Source organism: Dermacentor albipictus, chromosome 4, assembly GCF_038994185.2.
Source record: "Dermacentor albipictus isolate Rhodes 1998 colony chromosome 4, USDA_Dalb.pri_finalv2, whole genome shotgun sequence".
NCBI lineage: Eukaryota > Metazoa > Arthropoda > Arachnida > Ixodida > Ixodidae > Dermacentor > Dermacentor albipictus.
In genome coordinates this window covers 148,456,468-148,483,825 of record NC_091824.1, presented here as the reverse complement: position 1 = coordinate 148,483,825, position 27,358 = coordinate 148,456,468, and the positions used below count along the sequence as shown (strand labels likewise).

At 48.6% G+C, this 27,358-nt stretch overlaps 1 protein-coding gene across 2 annotated transcripts in view; it reads left to right on the top strand.

Moving 5' to 3' along the window:
• Positions 1-27,358, top strand: part of LOC135902187 (mediator of DNA damage checkpoint protein 1-like) — a 71,136-nt gene that overhangs the window by 5,104 nt on the left and 38,674 nt on the right. Inside the window, exon 1 of one of the 2 annotated variants that reach the window (XM_065432154.2) lies at positions 454-1,362. The exons of the other annotated variant lie outside the window; for it this stretch is intronic. Coding sequence (XP_065288226.1) covers positions 1,248-1,362 — 115 coding nt within the window. The 5' untranslated portion in view covers positions 454-1,247. Of the gene's footprint in view, positions 1-453; positions 1,363-27,358 lie in introns of those variants that run through there. 2 annotated transcript variants of the gene reach the window in all.

Genomic DNA, 27,358 nt, shown 5'->3' with positions numbered 1-27,358 from the left:
CCCCGCAGCTCCCGCTGTGCCTCGGCGAGGGCCGCCGGCCTGTCCCGGGGATTAACAGCGGCAGCCGTCTGGGGGGAAGAGCAGGGTTCCGTGCATGTACGCTTGACGTTGGACGAGGCATATGCAGTCCTGTTTCTCCGGTAGCCTGGACGACGAGACTCGCGGTGCGCTGGCGAGGAACGAGTCACGTGCGCCCGTGTTCGATTCTGGCCGATTTGGAGAAGCAGTGCTGTTGACGACGAACAGGGCGACGCTGCCCAACTGAGCAGAGCACAGCCGAGTATTCCTCACGGCGTGTTGTAAAAATATTCAAGTTTGAGAACAGTCTATCCTTGTTATTTTATTTCGTCGTCCTGGAAACGTTGAAAACTGATGATATGAATTATAATTATCTATTCTTTTTTTTGTAGAACAGAAAAAGTGAAGTTGATGAGGCGCCCACTACGTCAGTTTCTCCACAGCAGTTGATTTACAAGAAAACTAAAAGTGAATTTGGATGTGGCATTTCTTTTAATTTTTATCTGTATGTTTGTCAGACGCTGCAGAAAAGCGGCGGCTATAAAGACGTACAACACAGAGCGCCCAGCTGTGCTATGCGTCACTGTACAGCGGACTGCCATAATAGCTGTTGTCAGTTCACAAAACAAACTTTGGAGGCTGACTTCATATTCATGAAATTTTTGTCAACTTATTTCCCAGGAGACGGTGTGCGCGGCAAACTATTCTGAGCCACGTGAAAGAGCACCAATATCCTGCGCGCACGTCGATGCAGCTTTACCAAATAACTTCAGGATCGGAGATTGAGCATATGTGTTCTCACTCTCTCATTCTTTCTTTCCATCCTCCGAAAGAGAGAAGGTGTAAGGTGTTCGCCGCGGAAAGAGACGGCAGCGCCCGTCGGATCGTCGCCTCCTCTTCTTCGGGAGCCAAACCTGTTTGGAATGCCGCAGCGTCAGAAGGGGCCGACCGCCGCAACGCTGTACGGTCAGGTCCCCCGCCCTTTCCTCCCTCCCCCACTCACTCGCCCTCTTCCGTCTTGGCCGGTGGGGCCGCGAGGAACGCCGCCGCCGCCGCGGGAAGCCCAAGAAACGAGAACCAAAGGACGATAATGCCGCGCGTGTTCGGCTCCGCCAGCCGCCGTCGGGTCCCATGGCGACCACCGAGACACCGCCACCAAGCCCTTGCCTGAGGCGTTCTTTGCCGCACCTTGGTTCGAGCCGTGTGGTGCAGGACCTCAGTGCGCGACCATGAGGATTACGCTCGCCGGCGGGTGCATCGCCGCGCTGGCCGTGGCGTGGCACCTGGTCGTCGTCGCGAGCGCCGATGCCGCGGTCGCCGCTAGCGCTGGGAAAAGCAGTCCAGGTGAGCAGGTTTCCGGCTCTTGCTTCCGAGCTAGACGTGCCGCTGCCGTGGCCCGTCCCCCCTTGGGCCGCCCCTGGGAATGTCGACGGAGTCGCGCGGGACGGCCGACGCTGACCGCTGGTCGCTTCTCGACGCAAGGGCGTCACGACGGCGGCGCCTCCATGTCGCGGTCGGTCACTCGGTGTCACGCCGTGCGTGAGGAGCGCCAGCGTCAGCTTCCTTGAGGGCTGCTGCGATGACAAAAGCAATGCGCACGCTTGCAACTTCGGCGCTCCTAGATAGCAAACGATGCCAGCACTTTCAAGAACCCAATACATAACTATGAAATAAGCTATCGGAGTTCATCATGGGCTGATTTCAGCACTGCAGAGTTATCACTTCCGAGCGCCCTTGTTAGGCGCGTTACGATTTCATCGTGTTCACATGATTGCGCAGTTCAAAATATATTCCGTACTGCTAAAAACTACTTTACCATCAATACATTGGTGTCGCTTTAGCTTTTATGTCTCGCAATCACAACCTCAAAGAATGAACAAGTTTGGTCGCTGGTGCGAAGGAGCTAGCTCGATGACCCTGGGTGTCTCTGACTCTACGAGGTGCTTCTTGTACTTTAGTCGTGCTGGAGGACTATTACCGCACCTTTTTTTTTACTCCGTGGATGTGAACCGACGCAGGGGCAAAAAGAAACAAAATAGAGCATGTCGAGCGGCAACGATGCTAATGCAACAAAATTAGCTATGTCAATAAGCAACGTTCTCAAGCAGAACCTGAAACCAGTGCAAACAAACCTTCGTTCTATCATTCAAATGGTTAGGAAGGCAAGGTCAGGCCTCTCTACATTTCTATATGCAGGAATGACCACCGATAATCGAACTTAATTCCAGCCCTTCATGTGATATTACGAAACAGTACCTGCCTGAGAATTAAAGGTTCACAAGTGGTTCCGTTACGAAACACCAATTATTGATTCGAACTGTAATTTAGATTAGTCACACAGTTACAATACGCCACATGGGATACGGTTATATTATTATTATTATTATTATTATTATTATTATTATTATTATTATTATTATTATTATTATTTATCAAGGAACGTTCCCTTCGTGTTTTGCGCACTGGCACATATCTGCCTCTTCCGAAGTAAACTGAACTGTACTTCACTGCACGGCTACTGCACACCTGACTTGCTGAGATGTTCGGTGATAAAAAAAGCGTAGAAAAAGAACAGCTGCGCCTTTAGGCGCTGCCATAACCTCAAGGACGGGCAGCCGGATAAGTCGCCTTCACCAGAGAGAGCTCGTGCTTGTACATGTATTTTGCCCTTGACCAAGATTGTCCTTGTCTACAAAGGGCGGACGTTCGTGACGGATCCTAAGCATCTCAATTAATTCAACTTGCGATTCTTGAAAGGCGTAAAAGCTTGAAGGGACCTGTAGCTACTTTGTGTCCCGTTGACAAGACCGTATAGCACGTAATAAAGTAGAGGACATGAACGTATAACCTTATGCAAACGAGAATGAAGTGTTTTTTTCGCAGAGGTGTTGCAAGGAAAGGGAAATAGAAAGCTTTGCACGTAATACTACAAATGTCACATATTCACATGCAAAAGATACAAGGGCCGGATTCAGAAAGCTTTTCGTTCGTAAGTTCTCCTAGCCTTTGGCCGTCCCCTTTTATTAATGATAGGCCCAATAATACGACGGGCAGTTCTAGGGTAAGAAGTGAATACGGGCCCAAAAGTCATTAATAGGAGATGATCGAACTCGTTAGGGGCATATGATATGACACAGAATGCAGTGAGTTTAATCCACTCGCGGCTACTTTCACATCACGTTTCTTTCTATGGATGCTGCATGCAGAGGGCTGACTGTATGCAAAGTGCATGCATTATTGTCGACTGTGAATTTGGTACAGCTGCACAGATGGTGCGCATATATCAGATATTTGAATTGGCAACTATAAGTTGCGCAATCAAAATATATTTTTAGTTATCACCAAAAATGAAGTGCTAATGTTTTGTCACCCTCTCTTGCTCGAGGTTGGTCTCCATAGCCTCTTTCGGCGCCTGACGACATCTCTTTATACAAAGGCAATTATATTGTCCCTTAATTTATGTTCACAAGGACGTAACATTAGTATGTTGAGGGAATTAATCTTACATAGACATATGTTTTTGACATGATCCTCTACGTGTAACAGCGCTTGAAAGTTGAACGCCAAGCTCCATTTGCGCTGACAACATGCTTATCACGTACAACTGATATTATCATTCAGCAACGACACATCCGATGCAAGTAGGCAAGTTGCTGTTGATTAATAACAACGCACCGATGGGACAGTAGGATACGTTAGAGCCGGCTATCCCAGCACACTGTTGAGAAATTGTAATTATCGGTTTCCCTATAAATAGTCACACACGTGCCAGAAACAAACACACTAACCCTACAAAAAATAAGTATAAACAGTAGACAAAACCAAACTAAACAAGTAGAAACGACACACGCGTACCATACCGCCTTATGTAGAAGTCATTGTACACTGTTTAATTAAAGCATTACTGTATACGTAACACTATAATGCCATATTTTCAAGTAGTCTATACATCAAACACTCAGTTTACACAGTTCATAAAGATGTACAAATCAACTCAAATAAGTAAGGTTGCTGTTTACAGGAAAATCCCGTAGAACGGTAAAGGCACATCTCGCTTTAGCGTGGCATGACCATGAGCCAAGCATTTTCCTAATAGAAATGTATGTTTGTCCAAGTGGCTTATCTCGAAAATAGACTCAATGTTGATCACATTGTGGGAGGTCTGTGAGCAAGTGCTCCACGGAAGCGTCTGGAGTGTTCGAGCATGCGCATTTGCAGGTTGTCTCTTTTCTCACGTGGCGTAAAAAGAGAAGTGTGTAGGCCACGTCCAGTCATAAACGGTGCAGAAGGGTATAGAATTTGCATTCAACATTCAGTTTTACAGCAAATCGCAGTCTACTCGACGCAGACAATGACATATTTAACCCCATATTTTCAGACAGTGTCCTACGCATCTTACGTAGAACGTTTCTGGCCTCAAGTTGAACGATTTCGAGAAGGGTTATCACATTCCAGGAGTAAGTATCCGTTGCCAGCCGGTTGGCTACCTAGTTTCTATTTATACCATTATGACTGGGAATACATTGCGGGTGAACTCTATGGCATAATATGAATCGATGATCAGGGTATTTGCCACTACATACAATAGCGAACAGGAACTGGCAATAAAAAAACAGTATCGAACCAAGGACTTAGGGGCTGTAATTGAGTCAGAATATATGACCCAATTGTTATTTACTTCGTTATCAGCAATGTATATTGTTGCCGGGAGAATTCCAAATGGTTCTGCCTAAGTAAAAAACGTCTTTTGCGACAAACGGTACCTGCTACTTTCGTTGTGCGGTGAGACGTAAAAGGAAGATGTGGAGCTGGTCTCTGTTGTAGATCAATCAGTCAATGCGAACGTGTTGCCGTCTCGCAATCGACCGATATGCAGGAGCGTCAGAAATTTATTTCTGGTGGATTCATTGCCGATTTTTTTAATCAATTTCTGGAATTCTGTTAGCCACAAACGGTATCGCTGAAATGCCAAGGCGGAAAATCCATGTGTGGCCGAGGTAATTGACTTTCCTGGGAAATAATGGACTGGTGATGAGAGCACAATGCGTTGCATATTCGGGCAGATCCTTGAGGGAAAATAGTCTGCAATTTATGATTATTGTGTTGTGTTTTTAAAATGACAAATTGTCGAAGAGCATCCTCAATGAGTAGAGCTTAAACAGGTAATTCCCTGGCCTAAGCTATAAGAAAGCAAGCGATATTAAGTGAAAGTACTTCGCGTAGCAGAGCTTCATCAAAATGGTTAGCTGTGACCTCCCAAGAAATTCACGCTCGGGGCTCTTCAGTAATTGATGTACAAAAATCACTGAAAGCTAGAAACAAATCGACTGAACTTCTGCGCATGTGTCATGCGGCCCCATGCAAAGCAATTCATGACACGTATGCGTCCGCTTTTATAACAGCTTTTAAGTAACCCGAAGGCATACCTTAACGCAACTATATAGTTTCATTTTAATTCCAGGCACTCACCTACAAAGTGTCAGAGGTTTGCTGTAAATCTATCTGACTATTGCATATTGGCACACAATAATTTGTGTCTTCTGCACACAGCAGTGTATGCTGCACGGAGTCCTGCTATACCAGAGCATCATGTCATATTCAGAAGCTCTCGATGGGGCTGGCTTTCGAATCTCGCAAAACCTAATACACGGAGCATATGCCAGAAACAGAAACATCATCTGTTTGAGTTCCCAACAAACTTCTCAGCTACTTCCCTCCGAGCATTATATTCGTGCTTGACATGTGCGGACTCACTTATCCGGCTTCTAGAACCATCGATAAGTATGGATTTATACCGACTTCAAGTTGCGAGGCTAGAAACAGCATTGCTTGACGTATAAACACAGCTTAACATCTTACATTTTCTAGAAAAAAGTTGGATGGTCCGGCTAAAGAAAAAAACTTCGAGGAAACCTGACATTGAGTGGGTTCGTTTGCCAAGAACAGCGACTGGCGAAAAACGTGCGCTCAGGTTCTTACTTTCCGTCTCAGTGGAGGCGGAGCTCTTGTTCTCAAGCCGACATTAAGAATATCTTAAGCAAGAAAAGGGACAGGTTGTGGGAGTAGCCTCTTGAGACGTTGTCTCAAGCGGCTACTAAAGTAAAGGTAACAGAAAAAACTAGCGCCACTCTGCTGGACATACGAACCTGTTTGAGTTGCACTTGGACGAACTCATACTAGCATCTTCAGCCTGCTTCCATACGCAGATTCCTGTGCACATCTACACTCAGTGACAGCCTACGAATTAAAGGAATATATGTACCCTGTCCAACTCAAACAATTTTGCATAGATGCGCCAGCCAATTAGGTTCGCTTATTTACCTGACGTCAAGTGAATGCCCTTGTTTGAAACAACGGTTTTCTTCGTACAAGTCGGTCTTTGTGTCAGTGGTTTGAGGATGAAACCTGAACGCCTTGGGCAGTTTTATGCGCGATCCTTATACCTTTGCTTAGCCATAGCTGACATTTCTTTTGAAACAAATAGCTGTTGATGATTACGTGGCACTCAGTTTTTCACTGGCAGAAATTAAAGAGAAGGAACTAGGACACAGAAAGACAAAGCGCGAAGCTACAAACTCAGTATTTTTGTTAGAGAACACGTTAATATACAAAGTGATCGCTCTGTGTATTAACGTGTTCTCTAACAAAAATAAAGAGTTGGTAGTTTTGCGCGTCGTCCTTCTGCGTCCTTGTACCCTTCCTTGTAAATATTTGCCATTGCAAAACTTACTGCCACGCAATCATTAGCATGTACCAATTAGCCCTGTCTTTTCATTACTATACATAACTAGCTTTTATTTTTCAATTATCTTAGCATTTACACTGCTCCAATTGGCTCGGCTCTCTTTCAGAGGTTAAGGGCAGGGGCACTGCGTTTTTGTAGGTGGAGCTGGTTTGTAATCCCTAAGCTGTTGTCGCCCACTATGGATGTGCTGTGTTCTGTTTGCAATTGCCTGTTTCGGGTGACGTGGAACATATCTCAGTTTGATCTTTACGTTATGCGCATGCGCCCATAAATGTAAGGTGCTCCGAAGCTCCGATTGATCTGTGACTTTGAAGCAACCACTTCCCCCTGTCATTAGCTTCTCCCGTGAAAACAAAATAATAAGTGTCACACACCGTAACAAAGCGTTGTGCATTTAAGTATATCACTACTTGGTTTAACCCACGTAGATTCAAATTCTGAAGAGGACGAACACTATATATACGAACGTAGAAAGAACGTGTTACTCCTTGAACACGTGTATGAGGTGATTTAATTACGCCTGTTATCGTGGTACCTTGGACCTCCGCGTTGTCGGAAAACTTAAAAACAGAAGCAAGAAACAAACGCATTCCACGCAGCTATCACGCTGATGTTTTTGTCGGCGATTTCTCGAATCGCGTTCCCATTTGGTGGCTTAATTGCGCCTGCTGCCCAACCTTTTTCGTCGCAGCGAAGTGAAGAGCGGAGGGGCTTACTCTCTCCCTCCGGGAGGAACCTGCCAGTTAAAAACTTAACCACAACTTTACTCCTTCTCTCTGTGGAGGCCGGTCGAAACGAGATGGGACAGTGCTACCTGTCGAGAAGGACAGATAAGACCGAAGGAGGAAGAAGAACCGGGACGACGCGCTGTGTCGTTACGCGCCGGGTTACGTCGGCGTCAACGCTGAGCGATGACCCGCGACCGTCACCGATGAGGGGCCGCAAGGAGAAACATCGATGAGCGTCCCGTTCACGGTGCGATGCGCGCGCGCGCCTCACCGGATGCACTTCCCCCCTTGTCCGCATTGCGCAACCGCGGGACTCTCGCTCGTTGGCTGGCAACCCTACAGGCACTACTGCTAGAGGCCGCGCAGGACCCACCCAGAACCGTACGTAGAGAGTGAGAGAGAGAGAGAGAGAGAGAGAGAGAGAGAGAGAGAAAGAGAGAAGTGTGATAAGGGAAAAGCAAGGGAAGGTGAACTAGGCCGAGCCCAGTTGGCTAGAGCCTGCACTGCAGAGAAGTGGGAAAGAGGAGTGATAGGAGAGAAGAAAATTTCACAGTATGCACGCATGCACGCATGCACGCACAGCCATGCACAAGCGTTCATCCTTCAGTCAGTCACAGGCGGTCATATAAGATAGACCTCAAGAAGCGCGTAGCAGAGCTTTCGTGGTCTTCCCCATCGCAGACGCACCACGCCAGGGTTCCAGGATCTTCTGCTTTGCAAAGGGCCGGTCATCTAGATTTCCTCAATTTTATTTGAAGCGCGACAACGGAGACGGGAGATGTAAAATGAGGCTTCCAACAAAATTCACCACGAACATCGACCGACTAGCCCGAATCGTCATCTTACTGTAGTTTTCCTAGAGCAGTCCGGCGAGCATGAATCTCATCTTCATGTGACAGGCACTCACGCAACAGGTGATTTAGGGAATATCCACCTTCCAAAGGCGCTCGGGTTCAAAGCTCGTGGGAGATCTAACTGGTCAGTGGTCGAGATATCCAAGAAACGTTTAGAGTATCAGTTAAAGAAAATCAGGAAGGACAACGGAGCAGGATCTTCACAGGCGTAGGTAACTTTATGAGGTAAGGCAGATATACCGGTGTGCTAGATTACGATATAGTAGCACATAGGTAACTTGCAAAGGCTAGGTGGCTATTTGTCGCCACCCACATTTTAAGATGTCATTGGAAATCATCATCATTGCCCTTCTTTGGGTGTGACCTTGGACCACCTAAAGAATGCGAATCAAATTAGCTTTATATGTAATACGCTCTACACCAGCCACGCAAGATTCCATGATTCAATGCTCTGGATTAACCTCGTTAACAAGTTATAGCCAGGCTAACCTGAGCAATGTGAAGGCAGCGTGATTATCACCTAAAAATCACCTAAAAAGCCACCTTGAGCTAACTATCTTTGCGTACTTCATTAATCTTTAATAAGCTGTGTCTGCCACTGGCGTTGCCTTTGTTGGGAGTATTATACAGAGAGATGTATTTTTACTATTTACGTTGGTCATAGCCCTTTATGTCCTCGAATAGAGTGCAGAGGCCCAGATCAATACAGAACAACGCAACTGCCCATGCGATGGCTGCTAAGGGCTCTTCCGTTCTGCTAAGGGCACTTCCGTTCCCTTCATTATGTGCCACGACAAAGTGGGCATAAATTGTTATCCATAACGCATAAAATTTTCCGTCCATGCCATGAAGCGTGGGTTGTGTATGGTATTATTAAATATTTCTTGGCATCTCAACCGGCGATGGTAGCGACGATTCACGAAGCGCATAAAAGAAGATGAGATCCACGCAGTCATAAATCAAACATTATTGACAAATGGATGAAACACCAAACACTAGGTGAGCGACGCCATCGAAGAGACCAACTGCAACGTTTCATAGTGCAGCTGGAGCGAACCGCAAGCGAGAGGAGATAACTGCAAGGTCGCAGAGTGAAAATATGCGTATGTTACTACTGTACTATTGTACTGAAGGCTTTTGATGATGACAACGAACACTTCAGTTTTATCCACCTTGCAGCATCAAAGCAGCAGCTGCAGTAGGGTGCATACGTGTACGTACTATATGTAGTATGCTTTCAGATGACAGCGAGGGACGACGTCATACCCTTGAACAAGAGCATAACAGGGGAGACAAATTATTTTTGATAGCTTGACCATATGCCGAGCAATCAAATCCTTTTAACCGTCCCTTTAATAATCTTGTGGACCCCAGAAGAACGTTCATAAAACATGGAAGATCTGAGAATTGAACGCTTTTTCTCTGTATTCAGTAAGTCATGAATGTGCCGTTTGAATTAAGATGATTTTAACTTCCTGTAACGGATCATATTCATTGAAATGAACTGAAACGTATTGTTTTCGTCGTCGCCTACCATATGTGGAGTTAACAATAAGACAATGTTTTAATTTGTTCTTGCGGCTAGATCATTTTAATTCCCAGCTCATTGCCTTGCTGCTGGTTAGTAAATAATTGTGTCAGAATGTCAGCTTTCCGCCTCTATTCTAGCTGGCAAATAACCGAAAGTTCACACGTTCTATATCTTTCGCATTTTGTTTCGGAATTCTTTCTAAAACTCGGATTTGTCCTCGCTTGAGGCAAACAGTGTAAAAGGGAACAAATGGAAAGGTCGTTCGCTTAGCACATGGCAGTGAAGCAATAGGGGAGGGGCACTTGAGCGATGCGACACGAGGTTCGTGCACACGATTCAGGTTCGCAACAGTGAACAACCATTGCATCCCTCTTGCAGCAGGGGAAGGTATGCGAACGCTGACGCAATAGACCCATAGGTGCTGACTGAAAAGAAAAGAACGAAATCCACAGAGCGCCTTCTTTATCTCGCGTGACCGCTTCTGCGGTATGACAGAGGCACAGGCCCGAGCAGGCAATCCGCTTCACTCGGCGCTCCCCATTCGAACACCCCCCCCTCCCCCCGATACGCAACCGCACGGGGGTTTGAGGTTGCTATCCGCGCTCGCAAGCGAAAAAGCCGCGCTCTGCTGCGCGCACGGAATATGGAGATGGGTTCGCAGGCGGGGGACTCTGGGATCTTCCTTGGCGGAGAGGCGCTCCAATACACGGAAAGGTTTCCTCGGCGACGGCGCACCCAGTGACGACAGCAGCAAGGAAGGAAGCGAGGACTGATAGGAAATCGTGAGAAACTTGGAGCAAATGTTGCTCTGGTGGGTCACCCACTTGGGTACTTCACAAGCAACTTTAACAGCACTGAGGACGTGACGCCACAGTAAGGCTCGCCACTGAACAGACATTGCGGGAGTGCCACAGCGAGTCTAGGGAGGCGTAGTGATAACGTCATTGTGATAAGTAACCTGGTTGAGGGGGCGAGAAAGGAAGCTTTCGTGTGTGACAAAGGGGTGGAGTAGTACAGAAAACAGGAGGTGTGCAGACTTTCTGAGTCGATGGCGAATGCAAAACAAAGGGCCGCGGTAGAACAGCGAGTGACTGCTGGGCGTGCTCGACAGCATCCTTTCTTATCAATCTAACAAGAAAAATTGTTGTACAGTGCTCAGCAATCGAAACGCCATACTCGGAGCACGTGGCTGCTGGCGCTTTTTGCGCTACTGCTGAGAGCTGGGAAAACCGAGATGATTAATTGCGGTATACACGATGAAGGCGAGAGCTTTTGTGACGTATTGTGACTGCATTTGATCTCCTAGTGATCACCCAGCGCTCTCCGGTGGCGCAAAACGCGGCGCCCGTCATATACGGTCTGGGTATCGCGTTTCAATCGCTGAACGCTGCACACTTAATGGTTTAAGTTACATCTTAACTGTTCGTGCAGTGGATAGACAGTTCGAAAGTTTAAATAATCCAGGTCACGCGGTTCAGTATACTGGCTGTGCTGGCGGGCTGTTATGCAGGTGAAACATAAAAGGAACCACAACACGAAAAGATGCTGGGCACGCTTTAGCAAGATAAGAGTTCGGGGATTAGGATCCCAGTGGTCTCGCCATGGTCCCTTCTGTCGGGACAATTTTTAAAAATAATACTAATAAACAGACGTGAGACAGCGCACACCTTGGCAATATCGCAGTGTGTTCATTCTGCCCTTAATCAGGCAGGAAATGTCCACACGACATCGCCCTTGCTAGCTCGCGTGTTGCTTCGTGACTTATATCAAATTATGTATTGATTCGACCCTCAACGAAAAAGCACGCATCCAAACACTATCGTGCAAGGGTCAGCATGCAGCAAGCGGAACTGGCCCGCCATCCTATACATTGACAGCCTCTTCGATCCGCAGCTGCTACGCGTAATTTGCAACCGGCCGCAGTGCCGCACGCGCGGCTCGGCACCGCAAGTCGTGCGTCCGGTGCACCAATGTCAAGCGCGGCACGCCCGCTTCGCGACGTCGTGACCAGCGAGCAAAGACAACACCGTAGCTGTGTGCAGCTGACGCCCCCCCAACCCCTCTTCCTGCGGATGCGAAGTCGTGCCGACGAATGACGCCGACAGCGGGAGGTTACCGCGCCGTCAGGTTTCCTTCCTCGAACACCACCACCCTCGCCACCTTTCTTACTCACCCACGCTCTCACGTGCACACACCCAACTCCCCTGCCCTGCAGGACTTCCTGTACTCCGTCTCAGCAGCTCCATGCAGTGTAGCGAAAGCTGCAGGTACCATCAGCCAATCGTAAACGAAATCCAGAAGGACTCGCCCATGCTCGACTCTAATCTTTCCGTGCGCGACACTGTTTGAATGGAACGATCATCACAAGATCAACTACGCGAAATTCTCAAGCCCTTCCTCTTCTAAGGCGCCGCAGCCACTACTACCAGTTAGCAATGAACTGTCGGTACAGGTAGCTTTGACTGCACTGCACGCAGTTGGCAAGGAGAAGCCGGCGCTTCCTTCCTTCCTTCCTTCCTTCCGCACTACACCTGGGCGTCCCGCGTTCGTTGTCATTGTTGTCTTCCTTACGGCCTTTCCTCTTCACTCTTATGACGGTTTACGGGGGCTTGTGCGACGAATCGCAGGTCGACGTCCTCACCCCTCGACGCTCTCACGTAAAAGCGAGAGTGCGACGAAGAAAAATGCGTAAGTTGCGAGCTTCCCTTTGTTTTTGCCGGTCTGCGCATTGCGAGTGCAAGTAAGGGAGGGGGGGGGGAGGGGGGGAGAGATATGCCAAGACGACTTCAACATTACGGTCTGTGCGTTCACGGTACGCTCGATATTCATTCTCTACGTATATAATATGCGTGCGCTACGTGCTGGAATCGATATCGCGGGATGTCGTGACGGAGTCATTGAAGGGAATGTTTGTAGATGGAGCCAAGCAGGAATACGCGGGACCGAGCGTGCAGCGCCTTTATTTTCGCCCCATTACCTACCATTGAGATGTTCGTGATCGAAATCGCGCTTGCCGAAAACGGTATACGCAAGGACGCCGCAAGCGATAGCCAAGTCGTGACACTTAAGGAATGTCATTTGCTTGGTCCCGTGCGCTTGTGCTAACCTTGAGCGTACACCAGCCTGCAGCCAGTGTCGGCAATCATCATTCTCGAATGCACGATTCTTCGGGATCGCTTCGTTGCAGCTATCTGTGCTTGCTTGCTCCTACAGCTTTAGAAAGTTTGACATACTTCATTATATTTTTCATTTGGATATGATTGGCTCGCTAACCGTTCTTAAATTGCATTCTCACGTCTTTATAGCTTATGACGGTGCGTGAGTTGTATGCGACACACAGACACACGCACACGCACGCACGCACACACGCACGTAAGTTTACAGCATGCGGCTATCGGCAGCTTGGTTGTACGGCAATACGTGATTTTAAGAGTAGCATTGCAACAAACTTCTCATGGTTGTGACCATAAAAAATATATTAAAAATATAGTAAGCAGTATAAAAAGAAAACAAGCAGCATAATTTTAATGCCAAATGCATATACTACCAGTCAAACAGAGAGGCGGAGAGAGAGAGAGAGAGAGAGGCAGAGAAGGCTGGGGTCATACGGCTGCTTCCGGCCGTGAACCAAGGCGCGGCGTCGCTTGAATCATGTCTCTCCCTCCAAACTGGAATTCGGCGTGACGCCAAGTCTTCGTCGCGGCATCGAGGTCGCCGATACTACGACGACGACGACGAGCGTCTTCCTACGCGCTCGGTTTCGAGGTGAAGTTCAGCGTTTTGAAAGAGAAGTCCCGCTCCTCCGCGACCTGCTTGCCGAGGCAGTCTGCGTACCAGTCAGAGAGCGTCGCTGCGCCCTCTCCGATATTTGTGGACTACAGCACAAGTCCTGCTTCCGTTTCCTATACGTCCCGATACCACCTTGAAGAGCCAGCAAGGATCAGAGCCATCATTAACTACACTATTACCGTGGGCCTGTATTCAGAAAGAATGTTTTTACGCTATAACTGTTCATTGGAAAATGCACCAGACAATCGCGATGTTGGACATAATATTTACGAAGGCAATTGGCCAATGGCAAACAGTTCTTACAACCCGCCGTGGTTGCTCAGTGGCTATGGTGTTGGGCTGCTGAATACGAGGTCGCGGGATCGAATCCCGGCCACGGCGGCCGCATTTCGATGGGGGCGAAATGCGAAAACACCCGTGTACTTAGATTTAGGTGCACCTTAAAGAAATTTCCGGAGTCCTCCACTACGGCGTGCCTCATAATCAGAAAGTGGTTTTGGCATGCACGTAAAGCCCCATAATTTAATTTAAACAGTTCTTACGAACGAAAAGCGTCGTGAATTTCACATCTGGTCCCTTTACCTTCTGTCATCATGCGTATATTAGTCTCGGAAGGATATCAGCGCCGACACCTTTTTTCTTTTTTTTTTTTCGCCGGGAAAATGTGAGTAAACCTCCAAGGTAGCCTGCTAATGTGGCGGTCGATGCTGCAGTTGTGCGCAGTAGCTTTGGCTACATTTAGCGCTGGAACTATGGCAACCAGGCATCTCGAACTTTTCGACAACCTACTCCCTAATCCTCTAATGCGGGTTCGACCCCCAGCTCGACCAATACTGGAGAATTTCGCTTCGCTTTTTAACCAGTGACGACTTCGGTTGACGGGAATGCGGACACTTCCTTTCGATCGAGCGGCCGTGACGCTTCATTCTGAGTTTCTTGTTAACCACAAAATACTACACGGTGCCTGTATGGTGCCTTCGCTCTTGCTCTGGGCTCGAAAAAGAGCGCAACTCGATCAATTCGTGAAGAACCGTCGACGCAGCAGAGTAACATTGTAACTCACGATGAAGTCCATCCTACTAATGGCAAATGTGACGGTTACCACGCAGACAAACCTTATCGACAACATCAACACGAACACAGGAACAGGGCTATTACAAGTGCGTACAGCAAGATGAAGTGGTTGTTGTTAATATACAGAGGTCGAGTTCGCAAAGTTTTTCGCTCGTAGGAGCTGTTTCCAATCGACAGGACGCCTGACTTCGCTAATAATATTCCCAACGTGGTGTTTGGCTGGCACCTATACTTTTACGAACAGAGCCTCCCTGCCTTTCCTGTCTTCTATTTCTCTCTCTCTCTCTCTCTCTCTCGCGCGCGCGCGTAAGGTTTGTGTGTGTGTGTGTGTGTGTGTGTGTGTTTGTGTGTGTGTGTGTGTGTGAATAAAGGCCAAGTACAGTATAGTTGCGGCCCGTTTCGTTCTCTCTTGGAGAAGCAGCCATACCCCATCGAATGTTTAAATATCAATCTTTTTTTTCAAGGAATGTCTTATTTAATTTTAACTGTGCTAGCAATGTGTTACCAAAATCACAATCTCATATATGAGCCCTGGGATGTAAATTGTCTTGTTGACACTTTATCTGTTCAACCACGCCTCATCTGTTCATCTGTCCGCAGTCACATGTGAAGCGGAAGCTGTATACGACCACATTCCACGTACAATGTGTGTTTGCAGCGGACCTCGTGTGTGTGTACGCTGTTAAGAATGGCGAGCCGCTAAGCAAGATTGCCACCTTGCCACCCGATTACGACAAGGGGTGCAAGACGCGCACCTCTCCCTCTCCGTCGCTGCAGCCGGGAGGCGTTCAAAGAAGCGGCCTTTGCGCTGGAATCCGCCGCCTTCCCCCAGCCCCTTCGACATTGTGACGGAACTAGTTTGGTGCGTGAACAATGATTCCGGAGTTCCCCAACGCGGAGCTGATTTGACACGCATGGACAAGCTGCCGCGGGAACGACGTATTTTTGTGCTTCTCACGGTTCGGAGTGGCACGGAACAACGAGCGACCCTCGATCGGCAACGATAGTTCCCGGAACGGCACCCGCCAACGCCGTCGTCGGGCATCAGAGCGCGGTTGCCTTTGTGTACGTAAACTGTTCTGCAGAGCAGCGGCGCGTTGGTGATGAGTAAACGAACAGTCGCCGCGTCGTAGGACCGGCGGATCGAGTGTATAAAAACTGTGGTTGTGCGAATGCTGAGGACACTTCTCTTGAGCAGTCATGTTAGACTGAGACACTTCTCTTGAGCAGTCATGTTAGACTGAGTCACTTCTCTCATGCAGTCATGTTGGACTGATACTCTTTTTCTCAAGCAGTCAAGTTAGACTGAGTTAATTTCTGTAAATAAACCCCTTTTCCTCGTTCTCGATGAGAAGCAGTTCTTCACTTCATCAACGATCTCAGCGTAAATAAGTTGGACGACGGCATGGGCCAGCTACCTCCGAATTCATGCCGTACTCCAATCTTGGCAAAGGACCACGGACGATGGGATTGAGCCCCCAATCCTGACAACTGGCTGACAGCGGTGAGATGGACTTTGCGACATGGTGCTGTATCTGCGGTGAGTGCTTGGTTTTTGCTTTGACTCTCTAGGCTTCATTTTGTGGTTGTTCTGTTTAGAACAGTAGGGAAGCTAGATTGTTGTGTGTTAGCTAGGTTGTGTTTTCCTAGCTAGATTTAGAGAGCAGAATCAAGGCAGTAAAGCAGCAGTCATGGAGTTAAGGACACTGCTGAGAGACGAGTTGTTGATTGTTGGTGAGGAACTGGGCCTAGATGTACGCAAGGAAATGCTCAAATCGGAATTATTGGAGCTAATTTCCAATCAGGCCAGTGAGCAAGATATTGAAATGGGATTGGAACTTCTCAAAAAGAGAGAGAAACGGGAAAAAGAAAGAGAAGAACGGGACAGAGAAAACCGAGAGAGAGAGGAACGCGATAAAGATCGCGAGTTTCAGTTAAGGAAAATGCAACTTGAACTTGAAAGCAAACGTTTGGAGTTGCCTCAAGGAAGTGAAGGCGCTCTGGGTCGATCAAGTGAGGCAGAATCGTACCGCATGGACAGGCTATTAAAGCCATTTGAGGTCGGGACCGACATAGGCTTGTTCCTAAGCAATTTTGAAAGGACTTGCGAGAAGATAAACTTCGGCCCGAGTACATGGCCACAGCGGTTGCTGTCTATGTTGCCGTGTGAGGCGGCGGAAGTAATCGCCAGACTGAGTGTGCAGGATGCATATGATTATGCAAAAGTTAAGGCTAGTCTCCTGAAGAAATACCGCCTTTCAGCCGAAGCTTTTCGGCAAAGGTTTAGGAGCACAGGCAAGAAAGATAGCGAGGGCTATCCGGAGTTTGCGTATAGCTTAAAGGCGAACCTAGTCGAGTGGCTTAAAAGCGCGGAAGCGTACGACAGCAGAGACATGATCATTGAATGCATGTGTCTAGAGCAGTTTTACAAAACCATCCCCCAAGCTGTGAAACAGTGGGTGCAAGACAGAGGTAATGTAAACACTGTGGAAAGGGCGGCTGAATTAGCCGAAGAGTACGCAACCCGTAGAAAGTTGAACGCCGAGGAGGGAAACTGGGACGGTCGAAATGGACCGCGGAAACCATTTCCGTTCAAAAAGGGTGCGCAAACTAGACGATCAGAGCCTGTAGACATGGCGGAAAAGCCCGCAGAAAAGAGCGAGGAGAAACTTAACGGAGAAACCGCACAAAAGGAACAGAAAAGAAAATTCGAATCTGTTAGACCAATTCGCTGTTACAAATGCCACAAACTGGGACATATAGCTGTAAACTGCGAGAAGTCTAGCGTAGTTTTTTCCTACGTGGAGGAAAAAGATGAGAATATGGAACTTTTAAGTCCATATCTCCACGACCTGCAAGTTAATGGAAAACCATGCCGAGTGCTAAGAGACAGTGCCGCCACGCTGGACATTGTCCATCCGTCTTACGTGATGGTAGATGACTTCACCGGAGAAGTAGCATGGATAAAACAGGTTGTAGAAGAACACAGCGTGTGTCTGCCCATGGCCAAAGTCAAAATCAGTGGACCATTCGGGGAGCTAGAGACTGAGGCTGCAGTTTCCAAATTTTTGTCACTGCAGTATCCCTACATCTTTTCGAATCGCTCGAATCAGTTACTGCGTGACAGAGGGCTCAAACTGGGAGAGGGCATAGTACAGGCATTGACCCGAGGCCAAGCTCGTAAGATCGCGGCGCTTTCGGCTGAAAATGCTCAAGCTCCTCCAGCGGAAGCAGAAAAGGGGATAACTTCAATACCCGAATCCGAGCTAGGCCCGAGGGACAAAAGAACAGTTGAGGAGAGCCTGCCAGCTGACCAGCTCAATGAGAGCGTAGCACTAGAGTGTCAGAGTTCTAGCCTGCAGGAAGAGCAAGCAGACGCGCTCACAAGCGAGACAGGGTCGTTATTATCACCGGCCTCAAAGAACTTTGATCAACTCTTACGCGTGGATAGAGAGTCACTGGCAGCTGAGCAAAAGAATGATGAGAGCTTAGCAAAATTACATGACACAGCTAAAGAAGGCATTGCTAGGCGCAACGTAACGATACATGAGAGAGGAGGATTGTTGTATCGGCATTACAGAGATCGAAAGGGTAGGATTTTAGATCAGTTAGTCATACCTACTAAGTATAGGCAGGACCTTTTGAGTCTTTGTCATGGAAATGGGTGGTCCGGCCACCTAGGCATAAACAAATCAAAGGAAAGATTGCTTATGGAATACTACTGGCCTGGCTGTTTCAAAGATGTAGAAAACTTTGTAAGATCATGCGACGCCTGCCAGCGTTCTGGTAAACCAGGAGAGACTTGGAAAGCTCCACTGAAGGTAGTGCCCTTAATAACAGAGCCTTTCAGACGACTTGTAATAGACACGGTAGGGCCTCTTCCAAAAACAAAATCAGGCTACAGGTACTTGTTTACCATGCTGTGTCCGGCCACCAAGTTTCCAGAAGCAATCCCTTTGAAAGAGCTCAGCTCCACCGAAGTAGTAGACGCGCTTTTGACAGTGTTTGCACGAGTTGGGTTTCCAGCCGAAATTCAGGCAGATCAAGGGTCAGTACTCACGAGCGCACTGACTTCCACATTCTTGCAAAAGTGCGGGGTAAAGTTAATACACAGTTCTGTCTATCACCCTCAGTCAAACAGTGTAGAGAGGTGGCATTCGGTGCTTAAGCGAGTTTTGCGTGCGCTCTGTTACGAGCACAAGGAGGACTGGGAGAACTGTCTGCCGGCAGCTTTGTTTGCTTTGCGAACGGTGGTTCCACATGAGGCGACAGGGTTCTCACCAGCAGAACTAGTGTATGGGAGGACACTCCGGTCTCCACTGAGAATGTTAAGAGAGATGTGGGAGGAAAGAGGGGAGAGTCCAACCGTGGTTGAATAGGTGCTAAATTTACTGGAGCGGCTAAGCGCAACCCAAGAACTAGTCGGAAAGAACATGGAAATAGCTCAAAGGAACGCCAAATTCTATTACGACAAGAATGCGAGGCTTCGTACGTTTAAAGTCGACTTAACGATGAAAGCGGAAAAGTGTAGGTTTGGTTGTTCGCAGGTTACTTATCTGGGCCATGTTGTCGGTCAGGACATGAGACGGCCGGCTGAGCTGAAAATAGCTACGATTGGAGAATTTTCTCAGCCGCGCGCGAAAACGGACCTTCGTTCATTTTTGGGACTTGTAGGGTACTATCAACGGTACATTCCGAGTTACTCGCAATTGGCAAGTTCATTAACAGACGCCCTCCGAAAGGGAGCACCGAGTAACGTACACTGGTATAAGGACAAAGAGAACGCTTTCCAAAGTTTGAAAACGCTATTGGTTTCTCGCCCTGTGCTTCGCGCGCCAGACTACACAAAGGAATTCATAGTTCAATGCGACGCAAGCGACAGAGGTATGGGCGTGGTACTTAGTCAGGTCGGCGACGATAACGAGGAGCATCCTATCCTCTACGCCAGCCGTAAACTAAATGTAAGAGAGGAAGCCTACAGCGCTTCAGAGAAGGAATGCGCTTGTTTGGTTTGGGCCGCCCAGAAGTTGTCGTGTTACTTGTACGGAGCGAAGTTCATCTTCGATACCGACCACTGTCCTCTGACGTGGCTCAATCAAATGTCACACAAAAACGGCCGCTTGCTCCGATGGAGCCTCACTCTCCAAGAGTACAACTTCTCCGTTAGATATAAGAAGGGAAAGTTGCATAGCAATGCGGATGGTTTGAGCAGGCTAATTTGAATTCTGCGTTTGAGGGTCCCGCCTAAATTTTAGGGTTACTAGTGTTAACTTTTATTAAGCGAAGAAGATCCCCTCTCATTTAGCAGGATTCCCTCCATGATTGCTGAATGTGTCAGCAGGAATTTGCTTCAGAAATTGGCATAGCGAAATGCAGCATTTTTTTTTGCTTCTGCACTTATGTTGTTGTTTTTTTTTGAAGCCTAGCGAGTCTAAAGTGATAGCCAATGCACGCCATCTCGGCGCAGAGCCGTGTTGTGGGGTTCATTTTGCAGTTGCCTGTCCTTGTTGGATGTTTTGGGGCGGTGACATCAATGCACAAGTGGTCGCTGCGAGCCAAGACATCAATCCCCCCATGACCAGCAGCCGTTCTCTTCCTGCCTAGCGGTTGTCAGCACTAGACAGTCGAGATTTTTCGGGCCATGGAGGCGCTGTTAAGAATGGCGAGCCGCTAAGCAAGATTGCCACCTTGCCACCCGATTACGACAAGGGGTGCAAGACGCGCACCTCTCCCTCTCCGTCGCTGCAGCCGGGAGGCGTTCAAAGAAGCGGCCTTTGCGCTGGAATCCGCCGCCTTCCCCCAGCCCCTTCGACATTGTGACGGAACTAGTTCGGTGCGTGAACAATGATTCCGGAGTTCCCCAACGCGGAGCTGATTTGACACGCATGGACAAGCTGCCGCGGGAACGACGTATTTTTGTGCTTCTCGCGGTTCGGAGTGGCACGGAACAACGAGCGACCCTCGATCGGCAACGATAGTTCCCGGAACGGCACCCGCCAACGCCGTCGTCGGGCATCAGAGCGCGGTTGCCTTTGTGTACGTAAACTGTTCTGCAGAGCAGCGGCGCGTTGGTGATGAGTAAACGAACAGTCGCCGCGTCGTAGGACCGGCGGATCGAGTGTATAAAAACTGTGGTTGTGCGAATGCTGAGGACACTTCTCTTGAGCAGTCATGTTAGACTGAGACACTTCTCTTGAGCAGTCATGTTAGACTGAGTCACTTCTCTCATGCAGTCATGTTGGACTGATACTCTTTTTCTCAAGCAGTCAAGTTAGACTGAGTTAATTTCTGTAAATAAACCCCTTTTCCTCGTTCTCGATGAGAAGCAGTTCTTCACTTCATCAACGATCTCAGCGTAAATAAGTTGGACGACGGCATGGGCCAGCTACCTCCGAATTCATGCCGTACTCCAATCTTGGCAAAGGACCACGGACGATGGGATTGAGCCCCCAATCCTGACAACGCGTTCAAGCGTACGGCATTCCTGCGTGCTCAACGTTCACTGGAATAAATTTTCACTGTAGGTAATTGTGGGACCACGTAATCACATATAATTCAGCCGGCAACGCTGATATACAGTCCGCTCACTTAGCTTCGGGTTTTTCTTGACCTGACCTATCCTCTTTGTGCGTTGGTCCTTGCTTACGCAGGAAATAAGTGGATTATTTCCGAAATGCATTATAAAACTTGCCCTTTCTCTGTCTAGATTTTTGTCGTTTTTTTTTATAGCCAACGATGCTTAATCGCTCACACCGGAACAATTTACAGCGTCCCACAAACATCTCGACTTGCGCTATTAATTTGTGCAGAACCGCAGCCGAGAATGTGTTTTCATGAGGTCACAATAAATGTCTTCTAACAAATTTATAACGTAATCATCGCGTTCCATGATGACCAGTTGTAAGTTTTCCTGAAAGGGCTGGACACCCTGCTGGTATATTCTTTTTTTGCATACGAGAACTGCATATATGGGTGAAGCTGAGCATAGCGTTATGGTGTATGAACGGCGAACTTCTGCACACTTGATGCTTTTCGTGTAAAGACAACTAAAAAGTACACTTTTTCAGAATTCAAATGGACTTTTAAGATGTTATTAAATTGGAAAATAAGAGATTCGTTGGTTTGCTCACACTACGTGTTAATTCCCACTACAATTCTGGCGAAGTTCTGGTAGCGACGGGACCCAGAGCGTTCACAGAAGAAAAAGTATTGAGACCATGGACTCGACCGTTATCCGCTCAGAGGGTCACAAGAGCGCTGTTGCCCGTTTGAGCTCTGGGACCACCTTTGATTGCAATTGTATGTACACGTACATCACTTATCATCCCTTTCCTTCTCTCTTTCCTTGTTTTTCTGCCCCTCCCCCAGCATAGGGTAGCAAACAAGGAGCAACGTGGTCAACTTTCCTGCCTTTGCTTTTCTCCTCTCTCTCTCTCTCTGGCGAGAGCAGTTAGCCTATCTTGATTCGTATTATTAAGAAACCATAAAGTTATTTACACGCAAGGCGCTTGTCACATTCTAAGATCGCCTTCGCAGTTTCACATCGAAGCCATGAGGGGCGCGGCAGACTGCAGTCTCGTGTATCCGAGCCGCGCAGTGACGCAGCACTGCGGATGTCATTAGCAAACAATGCGGACCCAGCGTTGCGTCACACATTGCAGCGGGACGCGGAAGAACAGCGGTGCGTCTCCACTCGCGCACACAATCGGATACGTTTGCGCCATCGAATGACGCGAACGCAGCCGCGTCCGTTGTGCCGCGTGGCGTACGAGGAAAGTGACTGGACACTTCGGTTACGTGCGAGGCTGCGGGTCAGCAGGGCCGCGCGCCTGATGACAGTCGATGGGGGCATGTTTGCCGGGTCCTGACTACATGCGCACGGAGCGTGGCCGGCACATCAACGTGCGATGCCCTGGCGGTTTGCTTTCGTGCCGACTTCCGTGTGCTTATACGTTTTGTCCTCATATGGACACCAATTTGACCGTCGTACGAGGCATGTTCAAAATTCGAGGACTGTTTGATCATAAAAAAAATATATATCTCCGTTAGTAAAAGCTTTTATTGACGGTTTTAGTTTTGGGCAAACCTACTTCACTTTTCTACATAATCGCCGTTAACTTTTCAGCACTTTTTAGCACATTGTGTAAATAATGGTGCATCCAAGAAAAAGAAACTTATCGGCCAGAGCACTAACTGTTGATCGTGGATCAAATCGCAGCTCTCGGTCCACTTGCTGAACGATTTCATCGGCCTTGATACTGGGCCTGTCCCTCCGTTCTTCATCATGCACATTTGTGCCGCCATTTTTTGAATTTTCGACACCATTGTCAAACCTTTCCTTCACCGGTTCCTGTGGGTCCATAAAAAAGTCACAACTCCCGATGAATTTAGGCAGCTGGGATCGTTTTGGACACAAATATCGAATACGGCACATAATTCACAGCTGGCGGGAGCAACGAGTTTCGCAGACATTGTCGTCTGCATTCGCTGACAAGTGGACGACTACTCGATCAATATAACTTTCAGTGCCTTCGGAAACAATCAACAATTGGCGCTGCATGTGTTCAAGTTTGTTCTAACCCGCCAATATTGAAGAAAACAGTTTTTACTTTTCGAATAAGCCTTGCAATTAAGAGTACCTGCGAATGAAGGATTCCAATGAAATATTGATGGGCTTTAACGTATCAAAATAACATTTGGTCTATGAGAGGTGCCGTATGAAGGGCTTGGTGACTCTCAAGGCCTCCCCGTTCAAAAGGTTTGGCGCTTCAACTCGTCATTCCGACTGGCCAGCCGTGGGTTTCAAATTGAAACCTTAATTTAGTTCGAGACATTGACAGCAGAGAGACTGAAGCCAATGCTCCGTTCAAGTCGGAATAATTGTTACGTAAAACTTCACACAGCCTCTTAGAATGTCGCGTTACCCAATATCGAAAGTAAAAAGAAAACACAAATTATGTAACTTAACGTATAGCAATACAAAGCCTACGAGAGACGGCGTAGTGGGGGACTCCGAAATAATTTTGACTACTTTAACGCACACCCAAAGCACGCTGCTCGACCATTCATGCCTTCCGCTTAATTCCTCAAAGCACGCCTGCCGCGGCTGGGAATTGAACTCGCGACCTCGTGCTGCTGATGGTTGGAACGCCGGTCCGGATGGTTGCCGGTCCAGCGAAAGGGTTCCTCAGTTGAACTTGGCCTGTCATTTCAACTATTCTCAACATCGCCGACTATCGAAGCGTCCGCTTCGGGCCACCTGTGCACGAGGCAGCCGGATTCGTACCGCCAACAGCCTCCTTTGTTTCTCTCCTCCAACTGAGTTCTCGCGTCTTTCTCACTTTCACTCTTTCTGTCTCGAAGTGCGCCGCCAGGTCTTCTTAGTTCAGGAAACCAGACATGGAGGGAGGGAGGGAGGAAGGGAGAGGGAATTACCACGGCAGGTCGTTATGAGCTGGCTCCCGCCGGTTAACTTTTCTTGTTTTCCTGTCTATGGCGCGCTGTCTGCGCCTGCTGGGTGGCTCGGTTCGGTCATAGCACCTCTCCCGGCGGCATCTGCATAAACAAAGATTGGCCAAGGAGGAGGAAGGCGAGGAGGGGAAGATCGCGAATTCCGCGCGTGTCGTTCCGGCTATTCGCCGCGACGACCGCAGCTGCGTGCGACGACGAAATAATCCGGCCCGCCGCCTCCCGGCTCGCAGCCACGCCGGCGAAATTCCTCAGCGGGGCGCCCGCCGGGAGCAGCCTGCTCTCGGCGGTCCTCCGGCTGGTCGCCAACCTTAGTGACGACGCTCACAGTCAGAAATATAAAAAAGCAAAAACAATAATTTACACAAATGTCGCTGTTCCTATAAACTGGTCAGTAAGAGTAATGGGAAAACATTGTTTAACATGGTCTCAAAGAGCTATAATAGTTGGCTTTGGGAGACGAACTCGTCCAGCAGTGTTGCCAGTAGATGTGCTAATAATGACGCATACAGGCACTGGTTACTCCGAAAGTGCCGCGTGCATGTACGGCGACAGCTCAAGCCTCAACCTCGTCTTTGCATCATAAACTCGCCCAATTAGCTATCCTTTGAACAAGCGTCCTTTGAAGCTGCTTACAGCGCTAATCATGTAGCCGAGGTGCCTTACCTTTAACGTCATGTCGGGCACCCAGAATAGAAGGGCACCACGGCCGTCACCTTTCGAAGGCAGTCGCTGCAGGTCTTCCACACCAGTTTTAGAGTCATTTCCCTTACTGCACTGCGAAAACAATAAAGAAAGGTTCTCTAGCCCACCGGTGCAGAGGAAGAATGTCGCCCGTCTTGAAATCGTGATGATTCTCCATAGTTACGTAATCGGTCAGGAATGTCGCGCATAATTTTTCTTTGTCTCATTATTGTCTGACCGTGCAAGGAGAAATTGCAGGAGGAGGGGCGGAGCTAAGGGCTGAAACTGCCCGAAAGGAGGGCCGCTCTAGCCGGAGGACCGGACGAGGTCACGCTCAGCGGGGGGTCGAAAGCGTTGTCCGCGCGCGGAAATTCCGCCAGATTCGTGCCGCAACGAGACGAAAGAGAGGTAGAATGTGAGAAGAGAGAGGCAGTGCTTCTTTCCCGCTCGTTTCGCGTGTTGCGTGTTTCGGGCCCGGTCTAATGACCCAAGGCCGCCGCCAAGGAGGAGCTGTTGACACGGCAGGCGTCAGCGGCCCGGCGCCGTAACACAATCGGACGGCACACACGCGGCTGGAAAGTCTGCAGGCCTATACGATGGCTTGTTAGCTCTCGCTATGTCGCGCGGCTCCGAGCGCGCCTGTAATTGGTGGAACTCGTAACGAGCGCCCGCGGTGCAGGGCAAACGAGAATGGTATCATATGGCTAATCTTCTGCAGTGCGCTGGCTGAAGCTAATAATTGGCTGCGTTCCTGCAGAGAAGCGTGTTTGGTACACACATCGGCTGCAAATGCGACGGAAAGGGCATTACTATATAAAAGATAGACGTGTTATAACGTACCCCAAAAGTTCCCCATTGTTGTTTCTTTTTCTTCTTCTGTACATTGGACGCTCGCTGTGCACGGCAAGCATTATACTTGGCGACGCGTCAACGTGTGATTGCTTCTAGCTGTATAGACAATCTCCTGCGCGCTCTGTATACTCCTCAATGAAAAAAGAACAGTTTTCACTCCACTGTGCGTGCACTTGCTTGTTCGAGCTGCGATTTCGCCCTTGCTCCAACCTCTAGCCACTTCTTCATGCGCAAATATAATGGCGCATAGGCACTGGCTACTTACTAAGCCCGGCGCGTATGTACAGTGACACCACAACACTCCCCCCCACTGTCCACTAAAGAATGAACGCTGTCCCAAGAACCGCCTGGTGCGGCATTTATTTTATATACCTATACTGTTGCTCATGACAGGTACTAATACCATGATGTTGGGCTAGTTCGTGTATAACCTGTAAAACGAGCCGCGCGAACAAAGGTGCGTACGAGAGACATGCATTTCCTGTCTGTTCTTCCTTTTTCCTGTATTTTTGTTCGAGTTACCCATTTTAAACATACAGGCGCGTCACACGTAACGACAGTACTGGCACACAACGCCGGTTTCGTCGCGCCAGCGATATAGGCGGCGACGACCAGCGGTCGTTTACATTGAAGCACAACACGAGCTGTACTCGCAGAAGCACCGAGCAAGGTGCAGCCGATTGCTAGAAAACCACCCGAATAAAAGGAAGAGACACTGGCGTCACAGATTCCTCCAGGGTTGAGGGGGTGAAAGAAATCATTGCAGCAGCTCGCCTGCCCATGTCTCCATGGCTTGTCTCCTCCCCCGTATTTTCCCGCAGTTAGCGTGATTCATAAGCAAGCGGCGACGCTTTTCTCTAGACGCACGCGGCTCCATTTAAAAGCGCCGTCGACGCCCGTTCCCCTCCGTTGGGTCGAGGGTGACAAAGAGGCCCAGATGCAGGGCCGCCCGCTTTCCCTCCGCTTATGCAAGCATGAGCGTTCGCTGTAGACTATAGGAAGGTCTAGAGGGGGCAACGAATGCTGTCTGGATGACGTTGAGAGACTTTGGTGCATGCAACAGTATTCTGGGTTCTGACCGACGGCCGAGAATCGAAAAAGGCCAGTCATCGGCATGTCTATACTGGCTCCTTGTGTACTGTCACGGAGCTCGAGCTTTAAGGTTGGCACTTTCTTGTGGGCCAGCAGAAGCACTCAGAACTGAATGCTCATACATGATCTCTCGCCAGCCGGTCTTGGTGGCGCCGCCAAGGCCAGCGAGAATAACGGGCAGTTCTCGCACGACAGAGCTATAGAGAGAAATTAGAAGGCAGGGAGTTTGACTAGAAGAGAGACTTCTGGTTTGCTACCCTATTATGGAGGAACAGTAAGGGTGGAAGAAAGGAAGGGAGAACGAAAGAAAAGTTATGCAGATCCAATGCGCATATTGGAATATCTGTGTGAAGCGAAGCTTACGTGAAGCAGTTAATTATAAGTCATTCATTTTCTCCACGGTGTTTTCAAGCATGGCGATTGCTTGCCTGTCGGGCAAGAAGGCAAGACGCAGACACGCAATCCAAGCGACCGCAGATTACACTGTCTTCTGGGTACCGGCCCATTTTACTATTGGACTATC